The 27,323-nt window shown below is 44.0% G+C and overlaps 1 protein-coding gene across 1 annotated transcript in view; it reads left to right on the plus strand.

The window, feature by feature from the left end:
- The first annotated feature begins 12,808 nt into the window (after positions 1–12,808).
- Positions 12,809–27,323, plus strand: part of LOC128057589 (ATP-binding cassette sub-family C member 4-like) — a 172,878-nt gene continuing 158,363 nt past the window's right edge. Inside the window, 3 exon segments of the mRNA XM_052650037.1 lie at positions 12,809–12,822; positions 18,930–19,040; positions 19,534–19,654. Of these exon segments, the coding sequence (XP_052505997.1) occupies positions 12,809–12,822; positions 18,930–19,040; positions 19,534–19,654 (246 nt within the window).

Genomic DNA, 27,323 nt, shown 5'->3' on the forward strand with positions numbered 1-27,323 from the left:
CCCAGCAAGCCACACCTTGGGACTCAGGCTCAGGTTTGTGATGAACTAAGGCTGTGGTGGTTTAGTCACTAAGTCATGTCCAACTCTTGTGAATCCAAGGATTGTAGCCTGCTAGGCTCCTTTGTCCATATGGGATTCTTCGGGCAAGAATACTGGAATGGATTGTCATTTCCTGCTCTAGGGGATCTTCCTGAACCAGGGATTGAACCTTGTAGCTTCTGTATTGGCAGGGAGATTCTTTACCACCAGAGCCACCAGGGAAGCTCAACTAGGCTGGGCTGGTATGAAACCTCCAAGAACAACTGTGCTATACTGAACATCACCACCAGGGGGCAGAGGAATCCATGTATCCAGGTGAGCAGCGTGGAAAGGCCATGGAAGGAGGCGACAGGAAGACCTCTCAGCGGGCAAGAGGTATCACAGGCCCCCACCTCAAGCACCTCATCTACACCCTAGACACAGAAGAACACACTCCTGCTCCTACAGAATCACCTGATTTATTTACTCTGTTCCTTGTCCAGATAGAGTCCTTATAGCTTAAACATGGCAAAGGTTTGTGGTTTGTAAAATCACCAGGGGAGCTCTGTAAATTCCAGTGCTGAAGCCTCATCTCAGTTAAATCAGAATCTCGGGAGAGGGAAGGCAGGAGGCAACGCTTTTTAAAACCCCACAGGTAATTCTACCCTGCAGCCAAGAGAGGACCTCTGTTGGAAACAAAAGATCTCATTTCTTCCCAAATGGCAGCAGCTTTCATTGCTAGAAAATGTTTGTTACTCCGTCTTTTCTGACTCTTTGGAACTCCATGGACTATCAGTTCAGTTCAGTTCAGTTGCTCAGTTGTGTCCGACTCTTTGTGACGCCATGAATTGCAGGACGCCAGGCCTCCCTGTCCATCCACCAGAATTCCATGGAATTCTCCACGTAAAATACTGGAGTGGGTTGCCTATTCCTTTCTCCAGGGGATCTTCCCAATCCAGGGATCAAACCCGTGTCTCCTCCATTGCAGGCAGATTTTTTTACCATCTGAGTCACCAGGAAAACCAAAGATGGTTTGATTTCTTCCTACTTTGTTACTGACCCTCCCCAGTCAGACCCAAACAGGGGGCTGGAAGTCCTTTAACCAGGTTTGTGTGTGTGCTTAGTCACTCAGTCATGTCTGACTCTGCAACCCCATGGACTGCACCCCTCCAGGCTCCTCTGTCAGTGGGATTTCCCAGGCAAGAATATTGGAGTGGGTTGCCATTTTCAGCTCCAAGGGATCTTCCTGATACAGGGATCAACACAAGTCTCCTGCACTGGCAGGCAGGTTCCTTATTGCTGAGCCACCTGGGAAGCCCCTCTGCCAGGCGTGGCTTGTCCCAATAGAATGTGCTCTAGAGGACACACTCTCTCCTAAAAGCACTCCTGGGACTGCTGTGTGTGATTCTTATCAGCTGGGGGTTGGAGGGGTTCTCACAGGACAGGCTCAGCTGTACTGCTCGTGGCTCCAGGTTGTAATGCTGGGTCAGCATCTCTGCACACAGCCCCGTTGCCGCCATTTTGAATCACAGTGCTGGGCTCAGCATCTCTCCACACGGCCCCCCTGCCGCCATCTTGAATCACAGTGCCGGGCACAGAGACACACGGCCCTCAGAACTGAGGTGGCTTTTCACACCAGGGAGTCTTTTCTGAAGGGACAGGTGTGAGGCTTCTGCACGAGGTGCCCTGTGAGCAAGTGAAACAAGACTCAGCACAGAGGGAGAGAAAAAAGGTGACACTTTATTTCATTATCCAGATTCTACTTTTACTCCAGGAAATTGTTGATGGGCTTTGTCAGTGACTGTTCCATCACAGCCCAGCCTCCCTGAATATTAAGGGCCCCGCCTTACCTTTAATGGCTGTTTCCTTTGTTACCTGTGGAGATAATCTTGATGAAGAGAAAGAGACGAATTTCTCCCTATGCCTGAAGGTTCAATAGGAAATGTATTGATATAATCAGTTTTGTTTTCTTTAATGCATAAGGTAACTCCCTCTTGGCTGGGGCTTGATGTTGCACCGGAAGTAAGTGGGAGTTCCTGGTGCCCTTCATTTGAGGAAGACAGCCTAGTATTGCTTAAATGGGAAAGGGAAGGATATAGGCATCAGGGTACACATAGAAGCTTGTGTAACCCCATACACAGGTATGGACTTCAAGATGACAGGCTAAGATGGCCTTGTCACTATGGAAACAATGTGTCCATGCTGTTGAGACAGAAAGGAAGAGGGGCATATATATTGAGAAAAACAGGATCCCACAGAAACTGGCTTGAACAAGCTAATCAAGATGGTGTTGACCGTGGTCTGGTCTCTGATCCTGCATTATAACACTAAAAGTCACTCCCCTCTCAACATGGCTGGTGCTGTGATAGTTCGAAGGCTGACCATAGAAGGCTAAAAAGTGATACTGAAGGGGTGGGGGGCATCTGGCTGTTCGCCGCTCAAAAGCCAATACAGAGACGAGGTTGGTGGAAAAGAACTTTATTTTAGTTGCCAGTATATATGAGTCGGGGGAGAGTGGGCAGCTGTTCAAAGGCTGATTGTCCCCACTGTTGATAGTGGACAAGAGCTTTTATAGACAAGGAGAGGGCTATGAGTATAAAGAGCACAGTCAGCGCTGACAGTTGTCTTGAAATTAGTCATTGGTGGTCTGACCAGCATCACCTTGATTGTTTTTAGTACAGCTAAACTGCAGATGGTGACTGCAGCCATGAAATTAAAAGATGCTTACTCCTTGGAAGAAAAGTTATGACCAACCTAGATAGCATATTCAAAAGCAGAGACATTACTTTGCTGACTAAGGTCCATCTAGTCAAGGCTATGGTTTTTCCTGTGGTCATGTATGGATGTGAGAGTTGGACTGTGAAGAAGGCTGAGTGCCGAAAAATTGATGCTTTTGAACTGTGGTGTTGGAGAAGACTCTTGAGAGTCCCTTGGACTGCAAGGAGATCCAACCAGTCCATTCTGAAGGAGATCAGCCCTGGGATTTCTTTGGAAGGAATGATGCTAAAGCTGAAGCTCCAGTACTTTGGCCACCTCATGCGAAGAGTTGACTCACTGGAAAAGACTCTGATGTTGGGAGGGATTGAGGGCAGGAGGAGAAGGGGACAACAGAGGATGAGATGGCTGGATGGCATCATGGACTCGATGGACATAAATCTGAGTGAACTCCGGGAGATGGTGATGGACAGGGAGGCCTGGCGTGCTGCGATTCATGGGGTCGCAAAGAGTCGGACACAACTGAGCGACTGAACTGAGCTGAACTGAATCTTCACTTTTCTGTGATTGTGGTTTTCAGTCTGTCAAAATTGCCGGGAGAAATATCAATCACCTCAGATACGCAGATGACACCACCCTTATGGCAGAAAGTGAAGAAGAACTAAAGGGCCTCTTGATGAATATTAAAGAGGAGAGTGAAAAAGTTGGCTTAGAGCTTAACATTCAAAAACTAAGATCACGGCATCCAGTCCCATCAATTCTTGGGAAATAGACTGGGAAACAGTGGAAATAGTAACAGATTTTATTTTCTTGGGCTCCAAAGTCACTGCAGATGGTGACTGCAGCCATTAAATTAAAAGACCCTTGCTCCTTGGAAGAAAAGTTATGACCAACCTAGACAGCTTATTATAAAGTAGAGACGTTAATTTGCCAACAAAGGTCCATCTAATCAAAGCTGTGGTTTATCTAGTAGTCATGTATGGATGTGAGAGTTGGATTATAAAGAAAGCTGAGTGCTGAAGAATTTAAGCTTTTGAACTGTGGTGTTGGTGAAGACTCTTAAGAGTCCCTTGGACTGCAAGGAGATCCAACCAGTCCATCCTAAAGGAAATCAGTCCTGAATATTCATTAGAAGGACTGATGTTGAAGCTGAAACTCCAATACTTTGGCCAGCTGATGCAAAGAACTGACTCATTAGAAAAGACCCTCATGCTGGGCAAGATTGAAGGCGGGAGGAGAAGGGAATGACAGAGTATGAGGTGGTTGGATGGCATCACCAACTCAATGGACATGAGTTTGAGTAAACTCTGGGAGTTGGTGATGGACAGGAAGGCCTGGTGTGTTAGAGCCCAGGGGGTCACAAAGAGTGAGTGACTGAACTGAACCAGTTCTCAGACTATACAGACACAACTGTGTCCCACAATTAAGTCAGTTCTGACACTGTCTGCCTGGAGTTTTTGTTAGACCTTGTTATAGGTCAAGGACCCAGTCCCACAATACTACCCCTTCTTCTCAACTTCAGAAGCCAGTGGTGAGTCTAGGTGGTTACCTGTTTTTCTTACAGACTGATCACAAATCAGGCTTCCCATAACCTCCTCCTTGGGTTTGGTAATTTTCTAGAGTGGCTTACAGCTCAGGAAAACAGCTTACTCAACTAGATCACTAGTTTATTATAAAAGGATTCAACTCCAGAACAGCCAGATGGGAGAGATGCAGAGAGCAAGGGAGGGGAGGGGCAGGGGCTTCCAGGCCTCTCCAGGTGAGTCGCCCTCCCCACACCTGCACAGGTTCACTAGCTGGGAAGCTCTGTGAACCCCATCCTGTTGGTTTTTTATTGAGCCTTCATAGAAACATACTTTAGTCAAGACTGGTTAATACATTGGCCATTGGCAGTTCAGCTGTTTCCAGTCCTTCTCCCTTGACATGGCAGGGTGTGGCTGAAAATGCCAACCCTTTAATCAGGTGTTTGGTTTTTCTGACAAACAGATGAATTCACTAAAACTCAGGTGTAGTTGAAAGGGGGCCTGTGATAATTATCAAAAGATACTTCTTCACTCTTACCTTAAAGCACCTAAGGGTTTTGGGAGTTCTGTGCCAGCAACATCATGAAGACTAAATACATATTCTAATTATAAGTCACAACATCACAGTCTTCAAGGTTCATACACGCTGCGGTGTGTGTCAGAATTTCCTTCCTTTTTAAGGCTGAGTGATATTTCATTGTATGTTTATACCACACTTTGTTTATTCATTCCAGAAACATTTCTTTGAATGCATTTATTTTCTTCATATATATGCATATGGGCTTCATGTATGGGAAAAATGACTGCAGTTATTCATTTCCCGCTTGAACTGATGTCTGCTTATTGGCTGATTCAAAATTTATTTATTTGAGGGATAAACAAAGTAAGTGTTGACTTCTTGCCTATGTATTTTTCTCTGTGCATCAGTTTACTGCTGCGTAACTGTCCTTCATGCCAGGAGAAGAATGTGCTTTACTTTTCCTTTTTCTTTACTTTTCCCTGCTCTTAACAAAACAGGATTCCTCAGGGCCAGCCTAGCAGCAGACCAGACACTGGGGAGCCTGGGGCTGTCATCTCAGTAGCCTGGCAGCTTTGTGCCCATCATCTGTGCTCACCTCCACTGACCAGTACTGGCCACTAGCTCAGGGTATCTCGCGGTGGGGTGGGGTCTCTCCCAGGAAGGCCCCCCCAGGGTCCTGCTCCATTCCAGTTGGAGACCTTCCCACAGCGCCCTGGTTTGGTCCTGATGAGGGCAGCGTGCCCAGAGGGCGGGCTGCTATCTCCTTCTGCCAGCTTTCTCTGTCTTCACCACAGCTGAGGGGCGTTTCTGCTGCAGCCTGCCCCTCCCTCTCCATCTTCTGGGTGGGGTCCCGGGCTCAGAGCGCGCCCTCTGGTAGACTTGGCAGCCCAGTGCGGAACGAGGGCACCTGGGGTCCTGCGCCCCGCGCCTTGCGGTTCCCCCGCCGGCTCCATCAGCGGCGCCTGCGGCCTCGCCTCTCACCTGCGTGTGGCCCCCGGCTGCCCCGACCCCACGTCCCCGGCCCCCGCGGGTCCAAGCTGGCAAGATGGGGCCGGTGTCCCCTGAGGAAAAGCCCAACCCGCTGCAGGACGCGAACTTCTGCTCCCGGCTGTTCTCCTGGTGAGCCCCGCCTGGGCTGAGACACCCCGCCGCCTCAGGCCAGTGCCTGAGTTGCGCCTCTCAGGGGCTGAGGGTCGAGGGTCAGGGCGAGGGAGCGCTTCCCGATGGCTGCTTGTGGCGGTGGGGTCTCCTCACGCCGGCCGCGTGGTCCCTGTCTGCGCCCTCTGGGTGAGGTGGCGGGAAGGGGTAGCAGGAACGGGAAGAGGGACCTGGTCTCGGGGCTCAGGGTCTCCCTGCCTAGCAGCTCGCTGCCCCGTCAGCCTCCTTAGTCCCTGGGAGCAGGAGGGGCAGCGGGAGCAGGCGGCAGGGAGGCAGAGAACCCAGCCTGCCCAGGGGGTCACCGCCAGCGGGAGAAGGACCTGACCCTGCACGCCATCCTTAGCCGCCTTTCCCAGTACAGCGCTGGATTCATAGTTCTGAACTAATTCTTACTTCCCCCGCTAAGCAAACAGCCCTGAACCGCTTCCTTTATCTAATTAGTGCTCTGCTCCTGTTGCCATCTTCCAATAATGTCCCCTCCTTTCCCCACATTCCTTGGGTGACAGCTGAGTCCAACCGCACTGGGTTCCCTTGTCCCTGTGTCTGTGACCCTGTCTCCCTGCCTCCCTCTTTCTCTCCCTGTGCATCGCTCACTGTACATCCTGGTACCTAGTTGTGACACATTTCATGTGTGTAAGAACACTGTTGTTTTTTATTTAATGAACGGGGACATAATTCTTGAACCCATTTTGCTTTTACTTGGGATACATTGGGAGGACTGGAGGATATATTTGACCAGCCCCTTACCTAACTGTGAATGTCTCTGCTTCCACCTTTGAGAGTCACCCTGGGAATGGGGTCCCTGAAGCCTATGGGGTCTTATCTGCATCTCTAGCCTTTCCAGAAGCAGTGCATGGTATTGATGCAGGTGGTCCTGCCCAGGAGTCCTCTGGTCCTGAAACCACTGAAGGGTCCCTAAGCTGGGAGGAAACTCACAGATGAGAAGGGATTCAGAGATATGAAGCTCTTAACTGAAGTTTTCCATCTGGTAGCTGCTGCTGCTGCTACTGCTGCTAAGTCGCTTCAGTCATGTCTGACTCTGTGCGACCCCATAGACGGCAGCCCACCAGGCTCCCCTGTCCCTGGGATTCTCCACACTGAAGTGTGTTGTCATTTCTTTCTCCAATGCATGAAAGTGCAAAGTGAAAGTGAAGTTGCTCAGTCATGTCTGACTCTTAGCGACCCCATGGACTGCAGCCTACCAGGCTCCTCTGTCCATGGGATTTTCCAAGAGTACTGGAGTGGGGTGCCATTGCCTTCTCCACCATCTGGTAGCTGGGACCACTAACTAGGTGGGGTGGAACCTCTGTGTTTAATCACACTTGAGTGATTATTTTATCTTTTGTTCCTGGACCCTTCATCTTTCATCTTTCCCACGCATTCTGGTATTTCCTTTGTTGTTATGTGGGAGGACCTTGGGGATCTCCAAGAAACAGAAACTCCTGTGCATGTTTTGATGGTGGTGTATTCAGTGTATGTGGCTACGTCTCTTGGCCGTTTGATAGCCTTTGAGGAAAAAGGATCAAGAAGGAAAAATATGGGTGTGGGATTCCCTGTTGACTCAGTGGTAAAGAATTTGCCTGCCATAGCAGGAGCCCAAGAGACCTGGGTTTGATCTCTGGGTGGGGAATGTCCCCTGGAGGAGGAAATAGCAATCCACTTTAGTATTCTTGCCTGAGAAATCCCATGGACAGAGGAGCCTGGCAGGCTATAGTCCATGGGGTTGCAAAAGAGTGGATATGACTGAGTGGCTAAATAGCAACAACTGCAAATGATACCAAAGTAGAGCCACCTCTTCTAACTTCAGGCAGGGCAAGGAACTCTCCACGGATGTTCTATTTGTGGAATTTCAAAATGTGTGTGTATGGAAATGGGAAGATGAGGACTTCTCATTGATTTGGGTAGACCCCCCATTTCCAATTTTCCTGCTGAATTGGAAGGAGCTGTTACCTCTTATTTTGCACGTGAAGTCACTTAAGCAGAGAGTTTGAGTAATTTTTTTACACTATTTTATATTGGAGTATAGCCAATTTACAATGTTGTGATAGTCTTGTGTGGACAGGAAATGGACTCCGTCATAGTCGCTCAGTTGTGTCTGACTTCGAGACCCCATGGACTGCAGCCTACCAGGCTCCTCCATCCATGGGATTTTCTAGGCAAGAGTACTGGAGTGGGGTGCCATTGCCTTCTCCGATACATGTATCCATTCTCCCCCAAATTCTAAGAGTTTGAGTAACTTGCCTGCATCACACAGCTTAATAGTGAAAGTTGGACCCCAAATCAGGAGTCTTGCTCCCGAGTTTGTGTTGCCCTGTATGTAACTGCTATTTTGAGTCGCTTCTCTTTGGATACTTGTTCTTAAATGCAGAGAGAAGGCAAATGCAAACACACCCTTTGATCTTGTAGGCAGGAGTTTCTCAAGGGAAGTTCTTAAAGTTCTTGCTGTTGGAGATGATGCTCGTGAAACATCTCTATAATCAAGGTTTAGGGCAGCTGTTCTCAGAGTATGGCTCTGAGACCTGCGGCATCCTTGTCACCTGGGAGCTTGTTAGAAATGCAAATCTCCCTATCAAGTCGTTTTAGACCAATTCCTTAAGTTTAGAAATGGTGGGGGTGGGGTTAAACAAGCTCCAGGTGATTCTGATGGAAGGTGGAGGCTGGCTTCTGCTTTAAGCCTCTCCTCCCACTGGCATTGTTCCTTCAGTGCTAACTTTTAAAAAGGGTCCAGACTTTGTGATGTTAGTTGGTGACCACAATTGCCATCCTGTTTGTAAAGTCTGAGGTACCCTTGTGATTTCCTTGTGTCCTCCACTCGCTGTCCTGGGAAATTGAAATGAGCCCAGGCAGGAAGTGCTGCCCAGAGAAAAGGCCCACCTTGTACAGAAACTGAGTTTTCATCTTCTCATTGGGTGTTTGCTTTTCTTCTCACATTTCATCTGCTTTCTCAGCTTGTAAATGATGCCAGTATCTAGCTTACTGACTTTATACAAATGACCACACTGAGGTTTTAGTGTTTTCACAGCACAGGTAGGACTGAGAGTTTAATTGTGAATTTTAGAATACATAATTTTCTATTTCTATAAAAAACTTAAAACATAGAAGAAGAAGGGCCTCCCAGATAGGTGGCACAGAGGTAAAGAATCTACCTGCGAGTGCAGGAGACACAAGAGATGTAGGTTTGATTCTTGGGTTAGAAAGATCCCCAGTGTAAGAAATGGCAACCCACACCATTATTGTTGCATAGAGAATCCCATGGACAGAGGAGCCTGGTGGGCTACAGTCCATAGCATTGCAAAGAGTTGGACATAACTGAGCACATACAAGAAGAAAGGACTAAGGATTTGTTTTTATTAGCCAGGTCTACCTGCTAATATTTTGGTTATTTCTTAGTCTTCCCCTAGAAATCTTTCCATATCTGCACATGCACAATTTTTTTTTAAAAATTATAGCTCATATTTTTTTAGACTTGATTTTTATTGGAGTAAGTTGCTTAACCATGTTGTGTTAGTTATGCACCGCAATGAGACACCAGCTCACACATGGGAAACAAAAGGAAGAAACAATAGTGTTGGCAAGGATGTGGAGAAACTGGAGCTCTGCACACTGGCGGGTGGGGTTGCAAAATGGTGCATCACAAAGGACAAAGATTTTATGATTTGATTTACATGAAGTCCTCAGAGCAGTCAAATTCAAAGAGAAACAAAGTGGCCTCGTGGTTGCCAGGAGCTGGGGGCAAGGGAAGTGGGGAGTTAGTGTTTGATAGCACACCAGTACAGGATGAAAAGTGTGCTGGAAACTGGTTGCACGGTAATGTGAAGATAGTTACCAATAATGAACTGTGTGCTTGAAAAATCATCAAGATAGTAAATTTTATGTTGTGTGCATTTCCCACAGTTTTAAAAAAAGTAATGCAAAATAAAAATGGCACCTGATGTGCCTCATTTGGAAGTGTTCCTGTGTTAGAGTCTAGACTTTGCCACTTCCTGGTTATATGACCATGAACCAGCCACATAACCTCTCAGTATTGGCCTTGGGAAAGTGGGGTGAAGACCTGGAGAGAACACCTCCCTGGGATGCTGAGAGGATCGGTGATGCTCTGAACAGGACAAAGTCCCCCCAGACAAAGAGCAATCATCACCACCACAGAGTGCTCCAGTAATCCCATGTGGTCCCCAGTAGAAAGCCTCTGATAACTTTGATAGATGAGGTTACAACAGCAGCAGCCCCCAACAGGAAGAAGAGGGACTCCTCTCCTTTCCTGGCAAGGATGCAGGCAATGAAAAGCCATGACTCTGTAAGAGCCCTCCCAACCTCCTCTTCCCCTCTGTAAAAGTGCTCTCCAGCTCTGGCACTTTGGGGACTTACACTTGGCTCTCCACAAATGCAGACCCCAAACTGCCATTCTCTGCTGATTCTGAATAAGCCCATCTTTGCTGAAGAAATATCTGACAGTCTATTTGTTTCAGGTCAACAGAGGGTAGGGAATCAACACACTGGGGGACCCATGGAAGACTCTGGGTGGAAAATTATCCACTTGCTACCTCTGAAAGGACACTAGTCTCAGGCTGATCAGGTGCAGAACTACAAAGACCAAAAAAATCAAGAGTAAACTACAGGAGATAAACTTAAATTTGTTAGGTAGTTTGTTTTGCTGTAAGGACATACCAGTAAATTTGACTATACCTTTGGGATGTTCTATTTCTTGCTTGAGGCTGTGGTTATTGTATAAAGTTACCAAAACTCATCAAACTAAACATTCCCTGGGAACAGGTCAAGGTCAGAGAAAGCGCCCTGGGGAGCTCATGCAGCCTCCATCTACAGTGTGTGGATTTCTGACTGTTAATGAAGAATAACAGGTGGTATTCTGAAAATGGTGCAAAGAATCATAGTTTGAAATTAAACATTTCTATCCATTCACAATCGATAGTTACTGAGGCCTAGCAGGACAAACCTCCCTAAATGATCTCAGCACTTGGCCAGTTCACATCCCCCCTCATGTCATCAGCTTCTCTGAAAAGTGTCTCCAGAGAGTCTGTCTCGATACCAAACAGTTTCCACATCCACACTCCCTTTGCAAGGGGACAGTTCACTTACAGAGACATGGCCAGTGTCAGGGGAGCAAGGATTTAACAGCTTCCTGATGGGCCAAGTGCATCTGGTCCGAGACCCTGCCCCTCCCTCATCCCTGGGGACAGGTCCTGCACTCACCCTCAACCTGCTGGCCTCTGGGATGAGGGTGAAGAGAAATGCAGAGCTCACCCCAGAGGCTGCAGTAAGGACAGAGTCTCAAAGGACTGGACAGTCCAGTCCCCAGCTGGACATGCTTCATTAACTGTGTTTCTTATTTCCAATAGTGAGGAATAAGAAAAAGTCAGTAAACCATAATGGGAGAATGGACTGTTTTAGGAAAAAATGGGGTCTATCCTATATCAAAAACTTAAAAAAAAAAAAAATTCTAGCTGCCTTTACTATTAGAAATAAAATTAGAAGAAATCTGTAATAAAACACTGAGATTTAGATGACCTTAGGTTATACTACAGAAGATATACTACAAAAGCAGCAGGAGAAATGAAAAAGAAAAGCTTGATTTTATTTAATGATATATAATTTTAAACCTCTAAAGAACAAATGAAAATCTAAAAAGTATTATGTGCACGATTACAACTTATTTCAAAAATATAAATGCTCTATAGAAAATATATTAATAGACATTTGAAGAAAGACAGATGATCAAGAGACATAAAAAGTGTTCCATCTTCACAAATCAAATGGCAACCCACTCTTGTATTCTTTCCTGGAAAATCCCAGGGACAGAGGAGTCTGACAGGCTATAGTCCATGGGGTTGCAAAGAGTCTAACAGGACTGAATGACTAAGCATGCATAAGTCAAATAGATTCAAATTACAACTCCTTGAATTATTTTTAACTTTAGGCCCAGAAAAACTGTAATTCAGGTACTCAAAGTCGACAATGAAATAAGCTCACAAAGAGCTGTTAAGAAGGCAGATTAATCTGAACCTAACGGAAAACAATTCAGCCCTTATTCTACTTCTGGGAATTTGGAAAAAGGAAAGATGCATCAAAATATATGATCATAGATGTGCATCACATCCTAATTAGCAATAAACTGCATTAAACAAAAGTGAAAGACTGCATACATTTCAATTAAATACCACATTCTGACAGAAACAGACTCAGACTTTAGAGAATGAATTTATGGCTGTCAGGAAGAGTAAAGGGGGAAAGGGATAGTTAGGGAGTTTGGTAGGGACATGTACATACCGCTGTATTTAGGATGGAGATTCATGGGGTCGCAAAGAGTCGGACACGACTGAGTGACTGAACTCAACCAACAAGGACCTACTGTATTGGACAGGGAACTGCTCAATGTTATGTGGCAGCCTGGATGGGAGGGGCTTTGAGGGAGAATGGATACACGTGTGTGTATGCCTCAGTCCCTTTGCTGTCCTCCTGAAACTATCGTCCATTGGATATACTCCTTTACAAAATAAAAAGTTTAATTAAAATATAAATACCACATTTTGAACATTACTTAATGCTATAAATAAATGTTAAACTTTCCCATCGAAAGTTAGGAAGGAATCTGGATCCAAAGATATTTTGATGTTGAGTATCTTTTCCTCTTCAAGTAGAATTTTAAAAAGGTTCTTTGTGGGCTTCCTTGTTGCTCAGGTGGTAAAAAATCTGGCTGTATTGCAGGAGAACCTCGTTCAATCCCTGAGTCAGAAAAATCCCCTGGAGAAGGGAATGGCTACCCACTCCTGTATTCTTGCCTCGAGAATTTTATGGACAGACCATGGGGTCACAAAGAGTTGGACACAACTGAGTGACTAATGCTTTCACTTGGGGCAAGATGTCATCATCTGGGTGAGTCCCAGTGCTGATTCCCTGAGCATTTTCTGTAGGGGACAACTGTGGAATAAATCACCCAACATGTGTCAAACCTGCTTAGTGGTAAAGCTCCTAGATGTGCACCATTGTTTTGGAAGGTAACTGAGACCTAGAGATCGTGGAGCTGCTGAACTGGAGTGGAGACGTGGAGCAGAGGACAGCTGAGGCCCTGGGTGCTCAGCACCACAGCTGGGACTAGAGTCCTGTCTTCTGACTCCTGGACCAGGGCACCAAGATACCCAGATTAGCAAAATCTGAAGTTCAGTCTATCTTATTGCTTCTTTAATGAGTCATGGGTATTCATACATTCAACAAATAGTTCTTGAGCATCTGTACCCATGTTGTCGTAGGAATAACAGGAGAGAAGAAATGTGATCTCTATCGTTGCTGTTATTCAGTCACTCAGCTATGTCCGACTTTGTGACCCCATGGACCAGCACGCCAGGCTTCCTTGTCCTTTACTCTCTCTCATAGTTTGCTCAACTTCATGTCTATTGAGCTGGTGATGTTATCTAACCATCTCATCTTCTGCTCTCCTCTCCTCCTTTTGCCTTCAATCTTTCCCAGCATGAGTCTTTTCCAATCAGTCAGCTCTTTGCATCAGGTTGGCCAAAGTATTAGAACTTCAGCATCAGGCCTTCCAATGAATATTCAGGGTTGATTTCCTTTAGGACTGACTGGTTTGATCTCTATCCACAGGTTATTATGGTCTGGCCTTGGAAATTTCTTTACCCTGGCACATAAGTAAAATGGTGTTTACCAATGGACTATCTTTGCATTCTAACTACTATCATTTAAATAATGCATAATCAATCTGAAGAGGTTTTTTGGTGGGATCATCTGTACAGTTACTGTTATTTTTCCCTTTATAATAAATAATTGCAGAGAGATAAATTGTGATTATGTAAATATCATCTTCTACTTCAAGCTTTCACACACTTTTTTAAATTTCCATTGATGATTTTCTGACTTGATCCTTTTTTTCTGAATTGTTAAACATTTTTATTGGGCAGACTTATAACTTTACAGGGCATGCAGTGTAAAATATCAGTAAGCATATAAAATTTCAGCAGTCTTTTGGACCAGCACTTGATTTGCACCTGGGACTAAGCATCTATCTAGATCAGACATGTCTTGGGACACATAGTTTACAAATTGAATCACAAAACAATTTCCCAAGGGCTTTTCCTCATATAAAGAAAAAAAATCTTATACTTGAAAATTATTCAGTATAGTACATTTTCAGTTATGTACACAGCTTAAAAGTAACTGATTACTCCTTTTATATTTGTTTGGATTTGTTTGCAAGAGCTTACCTTTCTCTCCTGTTTACGTAGCACTATGGATTCATGGATTCTTTCATTATTTACTGGGTTAAGGCTCATTGCCATTTGATTGTTTTGATGCTCTAAGTATCCCAGATTTGTCTAGCAAGAGCCATTTGAGCTTCTCTGTCCTTCTACACATCCTCATCATTCCTTGAGTGCTTCCTTATTTTATGGCACAAGATGTCCCAGACCCATCTTGGACTTTCTCTGCCTGTTGGTCTTGGCCTGTAGAAAGTGAGGCTTTTGCCAGGGTTGCCTGGGACTGTGCTCACCAGGGCTCATACTAGTTATGCACAGCCCCCACAGAAATTCTCCTTTTGCAGCCAGTGTTGTGTCTGGACTGGCCCTTGTGTTTCTTAGGGTTGTGAGACACGTCTCAGAAACAACCATCAGTTCAGTTCAGTTCAGTTCAGTCTCTCAGTCGTGTCCGACTATCTGCGACCCCATGAATCACAGCACGCCAGGCCTCCCTGTTCATCACCAGCTCCCGGAGTTCACTCAGACTCAAGTCCGTCGAGTCCATGATGCCATCCAGCCATCTCATCCTCGGTCGTCCCCTTCTCCTCCTGCCCCCAATCCCTCCCAGCATCAGGGTCTTTTCCAATGAGTCAACTTTTCACATGAGGTGGCCAAAGTATGGGAGTTTCAGCTTTAGCATCATTCCTTCCAAAGAAATTTCAGGGTTGATCTTCAGAATGGACTGGTTGGATCTCGTTGCAGTCCAAGGGACTCTCAAGAGTCTTCTCCAACACCACAGTTCAAAAGCGTCAATTCTTCGGCACTCAGCCTTCTTCACAGTCCAACTCTCACATCCATACATGACTACTGGAGAAAAACATAGCCTTGAATAGAAGGATGTTAGTTGGCAAAGTAATGTCTCTGCTTTTGAATATACTATCTAGGTTAGTCATAACTTTTCTTCCAAGGAGTAAGCGTCTTTTAATTTCATGGCTGCAATCACCATCTGCAGTGATTTTGGAGCCCAAAAATATAAAATCTGACACTGTTTCCACTGTTTCCCCATTTATTTCCCATGGAGTGATGGGACCAGATGCCATGATCTTCATTTTCTGAATGTTGAGTATTAAGCCAACTTTTTCACTCTCCTCTTCCACTTTCATCAAGAGGCTTTTTAGCTCCTCTTCACTTTCTGTCATAAGGGTGGTGTCATCTGCATATCTGAGGTTATTGATATTTCTCCTGGCAATCTTGATTTCAGCTTGTGTTTTTTCTAGTCCAGAGTTTCTCATGCTGTACTCTGCATAGAAGTTAAAGAAGCAGGGTGACAATATACAGCCTTGACGTACTCCTTTTCCTATTTAGAACCAGTCCGTTGTTCCATGCCCAGTTCTAAGTGTTGCTTCCTGACCTGCATACAAATTTCTCAAGACACAGGTCAGGTGGTCTGGTATTCCCATCTCTTTCAGAAATTTCCACAGTAGATTGTGATCCACACAGTCAAAGGCTTTGGCATAGTCAATAAAGCAGAAATAGATGTTTTTTTCTGGAACTCTCTTGCTTTTTCCATGATCCAGCGCATGTTGGCAATTTGATCTCTGGTTCCTCTGCCTTTTCTAAAACCAGCTTGAACATCAGGGAGTTCACGGTTCACGTATTGCTGAAGCCTGACTTGGAGAATTTTGAGCATTACTTTACTATCATATGAGATGAGTGCAATTGTGCGGTAGTTTGAGCATTCTTTGGCATTGCCTTTCTTTGGAATTGGAATGAAAACTGACCTTTTCTAGTCCTGTGGCCACTGCTGGGTTTTCCAAATTTGCTGCCATATTGACTGCAGCACTTTCACAGCATCATTTTCAGGATTTGAAACAGCTCAACTGGAATTCCATCACCTCCACTAACTTTGTTCATAATAATGCTTTCTAAGGCCCACTTGACTTCACATTCCAAGATGTCTGGCTCTAGATTAGTGATCACATCATCATGATTATCTGGGTCGTGAAGATCTTTTTTGTATAGTTCTTCCATGTATTCTTGTCACCTCTTCTTAATATCTTCTGCTTCTGTTAGGTCCATACCATTTCTGTCCTTTATCGAGCCTGTCATTGCATGAAATGTTCCCTTGGTATCTCTAATTTTCTTGAAGAGATCTCTAGTCCTTCCCATTCCGTTCTTTTCCTCTATTTCTTTGCATTGATCACTGAAGAAGGCTTTCTTATCTCTTCTTGCTATCCTTTGGAACTCTGCATTCAGATGCTTATATCTTTCCTTTTCTCCTTTGCTTTTCCCCTCTCTTGTTTTCACAGCTATTCGTAAGGCCTCCCCAGACAGCCATTTTGCTTTTTTGCATTTCTTTTCCATGGGGATAGTCTTGATCCCTGTCTCCTGTACAATGTCATGAACCTCATTCCATAGTTCATCAGGCACTCTATCTATCAGATCTAGGCCCTTAAATCTATTTCTCACTTCCACTGTATAATCATAAGGGATTTTATTTAGAACATACCTGAATGGTCTAGTGGTTTTCCCTACTTTCATCAATTTCAGTCTGAATTTGGTAATAAGGAGTTCATGATCTGAGCCACAGTCAGCTCCTGGTCTTGTTTTTGTTGACTGCATAGAGCTTCTCCATCTTTGGCTGCAAAGAATATAATCAATCTGATTTTGGTGTTGACCATCTGGTGATGTCCATGTGTAGAGTCTTCTCTTGTGTTGTTTGAAGAGGGTGTTAGAAAGTGGTCCACTGGAGAAGTGAATGGCAAGCCACTTCAGTATTCTTGCCTTGAGAACCCCATGAACAGTATGAAAAGGCAAAATGATAGGATACCAAAAGAAGAACTCCCCAGGTCATTAGGTGCCCAATATGCTACTGGAGATCAGTGGAGAAATAATTCCAGAAAGAATGAAGGGATGGAGCCAAAGCAAAAACAATACCCAGTTGTGCATGTGACTGGTGATAGAAGCAAGATCCGATGCTGTAAAGAGCAATATTGCCTAGGAACCTGGAATGTCAGGTCCATGAATCAAGGCAAACTGGAAGTGGTCAAACAAGAGATGGCAAGGGTGAATGTTGACATTCTAGGAATCAGCAAACTAAAATGGAGTGAAATGGGTGAATTTAACTCAGATGACCATTATATCTACTACTGCGGGCAGGAATCCCTCAGAAGAAATGGAGTAGCCATCATGGTCAACAGAAGAGTCCGAAATGCAGTACTTGGATGCAATCTCAAAAACGACAGAATGATCTCTGTTCGTTTTCAAGGCAAACCATTCAATATCACAGTTATCCACATCTATGCCCCAACCAGTAATGCTGAAGAAGCTGAAATTGAATGGTTTTATGAAGACCTACAAGACCTTTTAGAACTAACACCCAAAAAAGATGTCCTTTTCATTATAGGGGACTGGAATGCTAAAGTAGGAAGTCAAGAAACACCTGGAGTAACAGGTAAATTTGGCCTTGGAATGCGGAATGAAGCAGGGCAAAGACTAATAGAGTTTTGCCAAGAAAATGCACTGGTCATAGCAAACAACCATCAGGAACTTTGAAATACCAAGTCGTATCACTCACATGCCCTGGAGGGTGCAAGGCACCCCTGGGGTGACACAGTGAGGTCCTGGGTAGAGAGTGAGAGCTCATGAGCAAGCTTGGACTTGGGATTCTGCCCTTTTGAGGTTGAGAGTGGGGTGTCTAGGATTTTAAATGTTCACTCTTTATTGATGAATTTAAAAAATGAGAATGGGAATTAAAGTGCGGGAAAGGAGAAGCAAGCAGTCAGTGAGATGGTCTGTTATCAGGTCAGCCAGAGCTTTCTGAAAGCAGGAACTTCACGGGTGGGGTGGCCTGGCTCTTTATCTCACTGTGTAGCTGTCACGTGTTCACCAGAGATGGATGTCTTTGGCATGGATATCTCCAAAGCTTCATGTCAGGCACTTCTATTACAGTAAAAAAACAAACAAACACACACACACACACACACACACAAAACAGAATTATCAGTGTTAACGCACACAGCCCCAACCTTGGAACCAGCCATTTCTTCAGTTGGTTCCTTTTTGGGAAGAAGGATATTAAAAAGCCAAGGCCTGGATGAAGGGGGCCAAAAGACACAAACTTCCATTATAAAATAAGTTATACAGTAAGATTAACTATAGTCACCAGACTGCACATTACATTCTCGTGAAAGTGAAAGTCCCTCTGTCGTGTTGGACTCTTTGTGACCCCATGGACTATACAGTTCATGGAATTCCCGCCTGCAATGTGAGAGACCAGAGTTTGATCCCTGGGTTGGGAAGATCCCCTGGAGAAGGGAAAGGCTACCCACTGCAGTATTCTGGCCTGGAGAATTCCATGAACTGTATAGTCCACGGGGTCGCAAAGAGTTGGACGCAACTGAGCAACTTTCACTTTCATGAAGGTATAATGTCCAGTCTGGTGACTATAGTTAATCCTACTGTATTGAATACTTGAAAGGTGATAAGACAGTACACTTTAAAAGTCCTTCCCACAAGAAAAAAAAATGTAATTGTGTATGTTAAACAAAACTCCAAGAATCAGGGGCTAGAATGCTCTTTGCTACCAGTGTGTCATTGCTTCCAGGGCCTCTCAGCCTACAGAGTTAGGGAGTGTGTATGTATCTGTGTGTGAGTGTGTAAACACATGTCTAATTATTCCATCATATCTCTATATATTTAAAATATAGTTTTTTTAAAAACAAAGCCCATCACTGTAGATTCTAATTAGAGCTGTGTAATTTAGATATATGTCACTGCCCTTTTAATTTTTAACAGGTGGCTAAACCCCTTGTTTAAAATTGGTTATGAACGGAAATTAAAACAAGATGACTTGTACTCAGTGCTTCCAAAAGATCGCTCCCAGCATCTTGGAGAACAGCTGCAAGGGTGAGCACAGACATCAGAGAGAAGGGGAGGAAGAGTGAGAATTTCCATGTGGGGCTAAAGGTGTGCGGGGTCTTTGCTTCCTCTGGGTTCTTCTGAGCCTCCTCCCCTGACATTGCACACTCACCCCTTCAAGCTGACCCCAGGCTTAGCCCACTTTGGAGGCTGGGGGAGCCCGTGTTCCCGCTGAGCTCTGTCCCCGGATGTAGGGTCCCTGGAGGAGGGTGTCTGCCCTCTTGAGCTGTTCATGACCTGTGAGTCCAGCAAATTATGGCAGGTACTTGTTTCCAGAATCTGGAACTTCTCCCTCAACGCCTGCTCTGGTGCTTTTTCAGGTGCTTCGGTCTACACTGCTCATCCTTCAGGAGCCCTGTGAGCAATTAGCCATCATTTATGGGGCAGCCGCAGAGCGCCCTGTAGTAAAGCCTTCTGCTCCGCCCTCCTCCGTTTTACCTGAGCAGGGCTATTCTTTCCTGTGCTTTGTTTCTCATCACAGGTACTGGAATCGAGAAGTTTCGAGAGCCAAGAAAGACGCACGGGAGCCCTCTTTAATGAAAGCAATCGTCAAGTGTTACTGGAAATTCTATTTCGTTTTGGGGCTATTTACGTTTCTTGAGGTAAAAGCTTTTCCATGCTGTGCATTGCTTCTCAGTGTATGCAGATCATTGCTGATATGGATGAGATGGTGGGGAGAGAGGACAGTGGTTTAAGATCTGAAGATAAAACTTGTCTGTGAATCATGATGTAGTTCAGCGGTTGTATTTACTTTTAGAATGGACAGGTGCTTAAAGACAAATGCTCCAGGGGATTACTATTGGGTTGGCAAAAAAAATTCTTTCAGGTTTCCCATACCAGCTTATGGCAAAACTTGAATGAACTTTTTGCCAAGCCAATATTTTTCTTTTAACCCATTAAAATATAGTATTGTGGAAGGATGGCACTGTCAAGAAAAGACATTTTATACCATACTAGAAGGAAATGGCAACCCACTCCAGTATTCTTGCCTGGAAAATCCCATGGATGGAGAAGCCTGGTAGACTACAGTCCATGGGGTCACAAAGAGTTGGACATGACTGAGTGACTTTACTTACTTAGGACATTGATAGTGTTCAGTAAATGATATAAATGTTAACAGTTATCCTTGATTAGCTCTAGTAATTTTCTGGTGGAGTCTTTAGGGTTTTCGATGTAGAGGATCATGTCATCTGCAAACAGTGAGACTTTTACTTCTTTTCCAATTTGGATTCCTTTTATTTCTTTTTCTGCTCTGATTGCTGCGGCCAAAACTTCCAGAACTATGATGAACAGTAGTAGTGAAAGTGGGCACCCTTGTCTTGTTCCTGACTTTAGGGGAAATGCTTTCAATTTTTCACCATTGAAGATAATGTTCGCTGTGGGTTTGTCATATATAGCTTTTATTATGTTGAGATATGTTCCTTCTATTCCTGCTTTCTGGAGAGTTTTTATCATAAATGGATGTTGAATTTTGTCAAAGGCTTTCTCTGCATCTATTGAGATAATCATATGGCTTTTATTTTTCAATTTGTTAATGTGGTGTATTACATTGATTGTTTTGTGGATAATGAAGAATCCTTGCATCCGTGGGATAAAGCCCACTTGGTCATGGTGTATGATCTTTTATAAAATCAACACAGAAATCCCTTGCATTCCTACACACTAATAATGAGAAAATAGAAAAAGAAATTAAGGAAACAATTCCATTCACCATTGCAATGAAAAGAAAAAAATACTTAGGAATATATCTACCTAAAGAAACCAAAGACCTATGTATAGAAAACTATAAAACACTGGCGAAAGAAACCAAAGAGGACACTAATAGATGGAGAAATATACCATGTTCATGGATTGGAAGAATCAATATAGTGAAAATGAGTATACTACCAAAAGCAATCTATAGATTCAATGCAATCCCTATCAAGCTACCAGCGGTATTTTTCACAGAGCTAGAACAAATAATTTCACAAGTTGTATGGAAATACAAAAAACCTTGAATAGCCAAAGTAATCTTGAAAAATAAGAATGGAACTGGAGGAATCAACCTCCCTGACTTCAGGCTCTACTACAAAGCCACAGTCATCAAAAGAGTATAGTACTGGCACAAAGACAGAAATACAGATCAATGGAACAAAATAGAAAGCCCAGAGATAAATCCACACATCTATGGACACCTTATCTTCGACAAAGGAGGCAAGAATATACAATGTATTAAAAACAGTCTCTTTAACAAGTGGTGCTGGGAAAACTGTTTAACCACTTGTAAAAGAATGAAACTAGCACATTTTCTAACACCATATACAAAAATAAACTAAAAATGGATTAAAGATCTAAACCAGAAACTGTAAAACTCCTAGAGGAGAACATAGGCAAAACACTCTCCGACATAAATCACAGCAGGATCCTCTATGACTCACCTCCCAGAAACCTGGAAATAAAAGCAAAAATAAACAAATGGGACCTAATTAAAATTAAAAGCTTCTGCACAACAAAAGAAACTATAAGCAAGGTGAAAAGACAGCCTTCGGAATGGGAGAAAATAATAGCAAATGAAGCAACTGACAAACAACTAATCTCAAAAATATACAAGCAACTCCTGCACCTCAATTCCAGAAAAATAAACAACCAATCCAAAAATGGGCCAAAGAACTAAATAGACATCTCTCCAAAGAAGACATACAGATGGCTAACAAACACATGAAAAGATGCTCAACATCACTCATTATCAGAGAAATGCAAATCAAAACCACAATAAGGTACCATTTCATGCCAGTCAGAATGGCTGCGATCCAAAAGTCTACAAGCAATAAATGCTGGAGAGGGTGTGGAGACAAGGGAACCCTGTTACACTGTTGGTGGGAATGCAAACTAGTACAGCCACTATGGAGAACAGTGTGGAGATTCCTTAAAAAACTGGAAATAGAACTGCATTATGACCCAGCAATTGCACTGCTGGGCATACACACAGAGGAAACCAGAATTGAAAGAGACACGCGTACCCCAATGTTCATCGCAGCACTGTTTATAATAGCCAGGACATGGAAGCAACCTAGATGTCCATCAGCAGATGAATGGCTAAGAAAGTAGTGGTACATATACACAATGGAGTATTACTCAGCCATTAAAAAGAATACATTTGAATCAGTTCTAATGAGGTGGATGAAACTGGAGCCGATTATACAGAGTGAAGTAAGCCAGAAATAAAGACACCAATACAGTATACTAACGCATATATATGGAATTTAGAAAGATGGTAATGATGACCCTGTATGCGAGACAGCAAAAGAGACACAGATGTATAGAACAGTCTTTTGGACTCTGTGGGAGAGGGAGAGGGTGGGATGATTTGGGAGAATGGCATTGAAACATATATAATATCATATAAGAAATTAATCGCCAGTCCAGATTCGATGCATGATACAGGATGCTTGGGGCTGGTGCACTGGGATGATCCAGAGGGATGGTATGGGGAGGGAGGTGGGAGGGGGATTCAGGATGGGGAACACGTGTACACCCTTGGCAGATTCATGTTGATGTATGACAAAATCAATACAATATTGTAAAGTAAAAAAAAAAAAGTTTTCCTTGAGAAAAAGAAGATCCTAAAACCTCAAGGAATATGTGCCTCCTGGTATGGAGGAAGTAAACTTGGACCTGAGCCCAAAACCGAAGACATTTTATAATCACTCAGCAAGCAGTTGTTAACTTGGCCAGGACACATCTGATAAATGCTTTCCTAAGAAGGGATCATAGCCTCTCCTGTTCAAGTGGAACAGGACCCAGGGCCCTGCATCTGGGCAGGAGCTGCCAGAGCTCCAAGAGCACACCCTTCCCTGGGCTGCTCCCTCTTCATGGGCCAGGTCACCCAAGTCAGGGACCCCCATGGGGAGGAGCTCCAGCTTTACCATGAATCGTGGAGAATCCATGTACCATCAGTGCTAGTTTCAGTCCTGGCTGTGGGGGTGGTTTGCTGGTTGAAGGGAGAGTCTTGGTATCCTGGCATTGGCAGAGAGTGTAGGAGGGGATGTGCAGGAGAAAACCAAGGCAGAAAGCTGTGAGGTCAGTGAGCTCCATGACCCTGAAGATCCTGAGTCAAGCCCCCCCAGAAGACAGTCCACCTGGGGACACAGTGCTGTCAGCCCCCTGTTCTGGCTGAGACTGCTGGAGGTCTGCTGCAGACCCCCCTGGGTGGCTCATGCTCTCCGTGGTCCCTTAGAACTGCCTAAGGACATGGGCGGCCTGTGCATGTCTGAGGGCAGGATGGATGAAAGATGCAGTTGCTGTGAAAGGGGTGTTTTAGGTGGAGAAGGTGTGAGCTGTCTTCAGTCCATTGTGTTGGGGGTGAGGTGGGTGGGCCAGGCAGTTTACAGGTGGGTGGCGTGGCTTTTGTTTAAAGGCTGTGCTGTATTGAAGGGCACTGGGCAGCTGGGCAGGTGAAGTCCACCCCATACAACTGGAGAGACAGAGAATCTGTCAGCTCCCAGGTGACTGGGTCAGGAAGTCAGATTTGGGACCTGAATGAGGGTAGAGTTCAGGTGTCTATGTCCCCTGGGTGCCAGATTTGACTAGGATGTTGATGCTAGAAGCAACATCATGCTGTGTTCAGATAGACCAAGAGCCCTTTAACCTTCCCCTCATTACCATCCTTAAGTGGTGATAATTTTAGATAGCATAAGATCTAAACTCAGCGTAGGACTCTCTAAATCATGAACACATTTACTTTGTGACCTCCTGCCCTCTTTTAATTCTTCTGGTGCACAGAACGACTCATGGGTTACCCATGGTTCCCAGACAGTGCTGTGACCAACCACAGTGCAGGCACTCCAGGCAGCACCAGTGGGAAGAGGCAGGGTGATGCTAGTCCAGGGTGAGGCTTTAAGGGTTAGGATTTCGAAGTGTGAAACTCTGTCCTGTGAGAATTGAGGAGTGATCACAATGCTTGGGGAAGCCAGTACCAGGCTAATGTTCAACCTGGAGCACGTGCAGGTCCCCCCTAATTAGAACAGAACAGCCAGCAAGTTCCCAGCACCTTGGCCCCTGTGTGCACCCCCATGGGGACCTCGGGTGAGGAGAAGGAGAATAGGTCTCCTCCTGCCTGGGGCCCTCAGAGTGGAGAGGAGGATCCTAAAGACTCTTCCTGGACCAGAGACACAGAGACCACCTCCCCAGGTCATCAGGGCTTCTCTCTGAGAGGTGAGGTTTTCACCTGCTGGTGTGTAAATGCGGTGACCTTGAAGAGCCTCAGTGGGTTCACTCACTCCCGACCCTGGGAACCTTAGAAATGGCTGGCCTCATCTAATCACTGACCTTTATCCAAGACCACTTTTGCTGGTTGTCTCTGTTTTAGGTAGAGGCTATAGGAAGATACATATTTGTATAAGTCTTCGATTTGGAGCTCAACTGATGGGCAGGGAGTAAGGAGAATCATCTGAGTCCCAAAGTGGGCTTTGTGCCTCGACTCAGGGCTGGTTCCCCAAGAGCTAAGTGGTCTTTGCATTTATTTCCCAACTCTTTCTTCCATGTATCCCTCACTTCTGCTCGACCTGGGAGGCTGAGGAGTGGCTGCTGGTGGCAGAGATACTGTGGGCTCAGAGCAACCACTGAGGACCACACAGCAAGGGAGAGGAGGAGGGGGCACTGAGCCAAGCAGCCAGGGACCTGCAGAGCAGACCTGTCTTGCTGATTCTTGAGAGCATAGCGTTAGCCATCAGATGTCAGTAATATCCACAGTGATGACCTTGAGGGTGGTGCTTTTCAATTCACTTTTAAAAAAAAACTGTATTTTTATTGTCTCGTTGAAAACTTTTTTTTAAAAAAAATTGAAGTATGATTGACTTACAATATTATATTAGTTTCAAGTGTATAGCATAGTAATTCAATATTTTTGTACATTATAAAATGATCATGCTGATCAGTCTAGTTGCCCTCTGTGACCATACAAAGTTATTCCAATATTATTGACTGTATTTCCTATCTTGTACATTACATTCCCATAACTGGAAGTTTGTGCCTCTTAGTCTCCCTCACCTATTTCATTCATCCTCCAATCCCTCTAAATCCATTTTCTTTAATAAGTCAAGGAAACAGATGACTCCTTTTTAAAAAGATTGCTTTCATAATGGTGAAAAATTCAAAATTCTTCTTAGAAGTGAAACTTCTAATTACTGTCCAGAAAAGTTGATTTTTAGAAGTGACTTTTCTCAATAGTTCTTGTTCAGCTATGATGGCCTATAAACAGCAATGAGTTTTCTAAGCCCTTTGTGAAACCAAGCTCTGCCATTAAGGATAGGATAGATCTCTTCCCAGGACTCCTGTCTTTGTGCAAACTGTAGAAATCTTCGCTAATTTTTTGCTTTCTGATATGACAAGAAGTTTCTGGTTTATTGTTACACACAAAAAAGCTGGGCATCTTAAGTACAAATTTGCCCCAGCCCTGGAGTCTCCATTTCTCCAAGCAGCCATGGCTCCTTCTAGTGGGAAATGGTATTTAGAGACTATGGTCTGGGCACTAGGGATGCTCGTTGCTGTTGAGTTGGCTACTGTTTCTCAGCTTTGTCATTGTACAGAGCTAGAATACCTTTTTTTAAAAATAGTAAACAGACCTTGAGTTTATATGGGTATTTCCAGTCTAAACCAGATTCAGGACAATAGTATTTTTACTTTATCTTTTTACTCTTAGATGGTTATCTCTTTTCCTCTCATCATCTTTTCTCTTTTCTGCCATGCTTAATGTTGGCTCAGATGGTAAAGAGTCTGCCTGCAGTGTTGGAGACCTGGGTTCGATCCTTGGGTTGGGAAGGTCCCCTGGAGGAGGGCATGGCAACCCACTCCAGTATTCTTGCCTGGGAAATTCCATGGATAGAGGAGACTGGCAGGCTATAGTCCCTGGGGTCACAAAGAGTCAGACACGATTGAGCAACTTCAGTGAATCGCAGTTCTCAATGATACCGACATAATTATTCATTTAAAAATCTTTTTAAAAAATCTTATAATATCAACACTATTAACCATAATGTGACTTTTGGAAGTGTATTGTTGTTGTTGTTGTTGTTGATATTGTTCTTAGATAGACATATCACACAGGGAATGTGTTTTCAATTTTTTTTTAAAACCACTTTTAATAATTCGTTTTTATGTAATTGCCAGCCTACTGGATGGATATAGTTTTTGTTTCATTTTACTCTGAAATTTTAGGAATTGATTTTGAAAACTTTATTGTTTTATAATTACAATTCTGTATAATGTTTTCACAATTCCAAAGTCAACTCAACAGAAGAGGCTGTTTTAAAAGAAGACTGGTATCCTTGTTCCATTCTAATTCTTCTCCCTCTTTAGATGTAACATTACAAATTTTGATTTATATTTTTATTTTGTAAATACTGTATTTTATAAACATTTAATTTTTTCCTGTGGTTTCAAATGAAAGGTCTGAATTTCATCTTTGGAGTCTCAAGAGCTTGGGTTCATAAGGAATTTTCTTAGAAGTATGATATGTAACATGGAACTCAGGTTTAAACTTTCTGTGGTACTTGTAAGTCCTTCAAAGCAGGTTCATGGCACCTCCAGGCCCAGATGCCCTGATGATGCAGGAGAATAGCAGATGCTTCCATGGGATTAGTTTCTACATCCAGAATCTTCCAGGGAGAGGGAACTTCAGGGTCCATCCTTAATCAGTTGAACCTAAACCAGTTTCTGGAGGCTTGCCTTCAGGTTTCAGAGTGCTCTTAATCCCTCCCAGGTGATGCTAAGGTGCAGTCAGGATGAAGACCACTTTGTCAGGAGGAGTGAAGTTATATTTAGAATCCTAGTGATTATGATTTTCCAAGAGTCATTTATTTTTCTCCTTAGCTCTGGATCTTTCTCAACTCTGCTGTTTGTCACCTGTTCCCCCATTTCTGAAGATAAATTGTCCCTTCATTTCTCCCACAAGCTCATTTTTTTCTGCTTATATATTTCACTCAAGTATTTTTTTTTTCTTTGTCTGATATAGGCTTTTTCTGTTTTCTGTGTTTTCTTAATTTTTCTCATGAAGCAGAGATGGTGAAGTTGGGTAAGAAACCTTTTAAGTATGTGTGGAAATGTAACGGAGAAACTATACTGAGTGGGGAATATTAGCACTTAACCCTGTGAAAATTTCCCCTAAGAAGCAGGAAATAGGGCCCAAAAGTCAAGTGCTATCAGGAGGCTGAATACAAAGGACTCCTCCGAGAAATGTCTGCTGCAGAGACTCAGATTCTTGTAGAACTTTGATCAAATGTGGTCATATTATAT

Source organism: Budorcas taxicolor, chromosome 12 (genome assembly GCF_023091745.1).
Source record: "Budorcas taxicolor isolate Tak-1 chromosome 12, Takin1.1, whole genome shotgun sequence".
NCBI classification, from domain to species: domain Eukaryota; kingdom Metazoa; phylum Chordata; class Mammalia; order Artiodactyla; family Bovidae; genus Budorcas; species Budorcas taxicolor.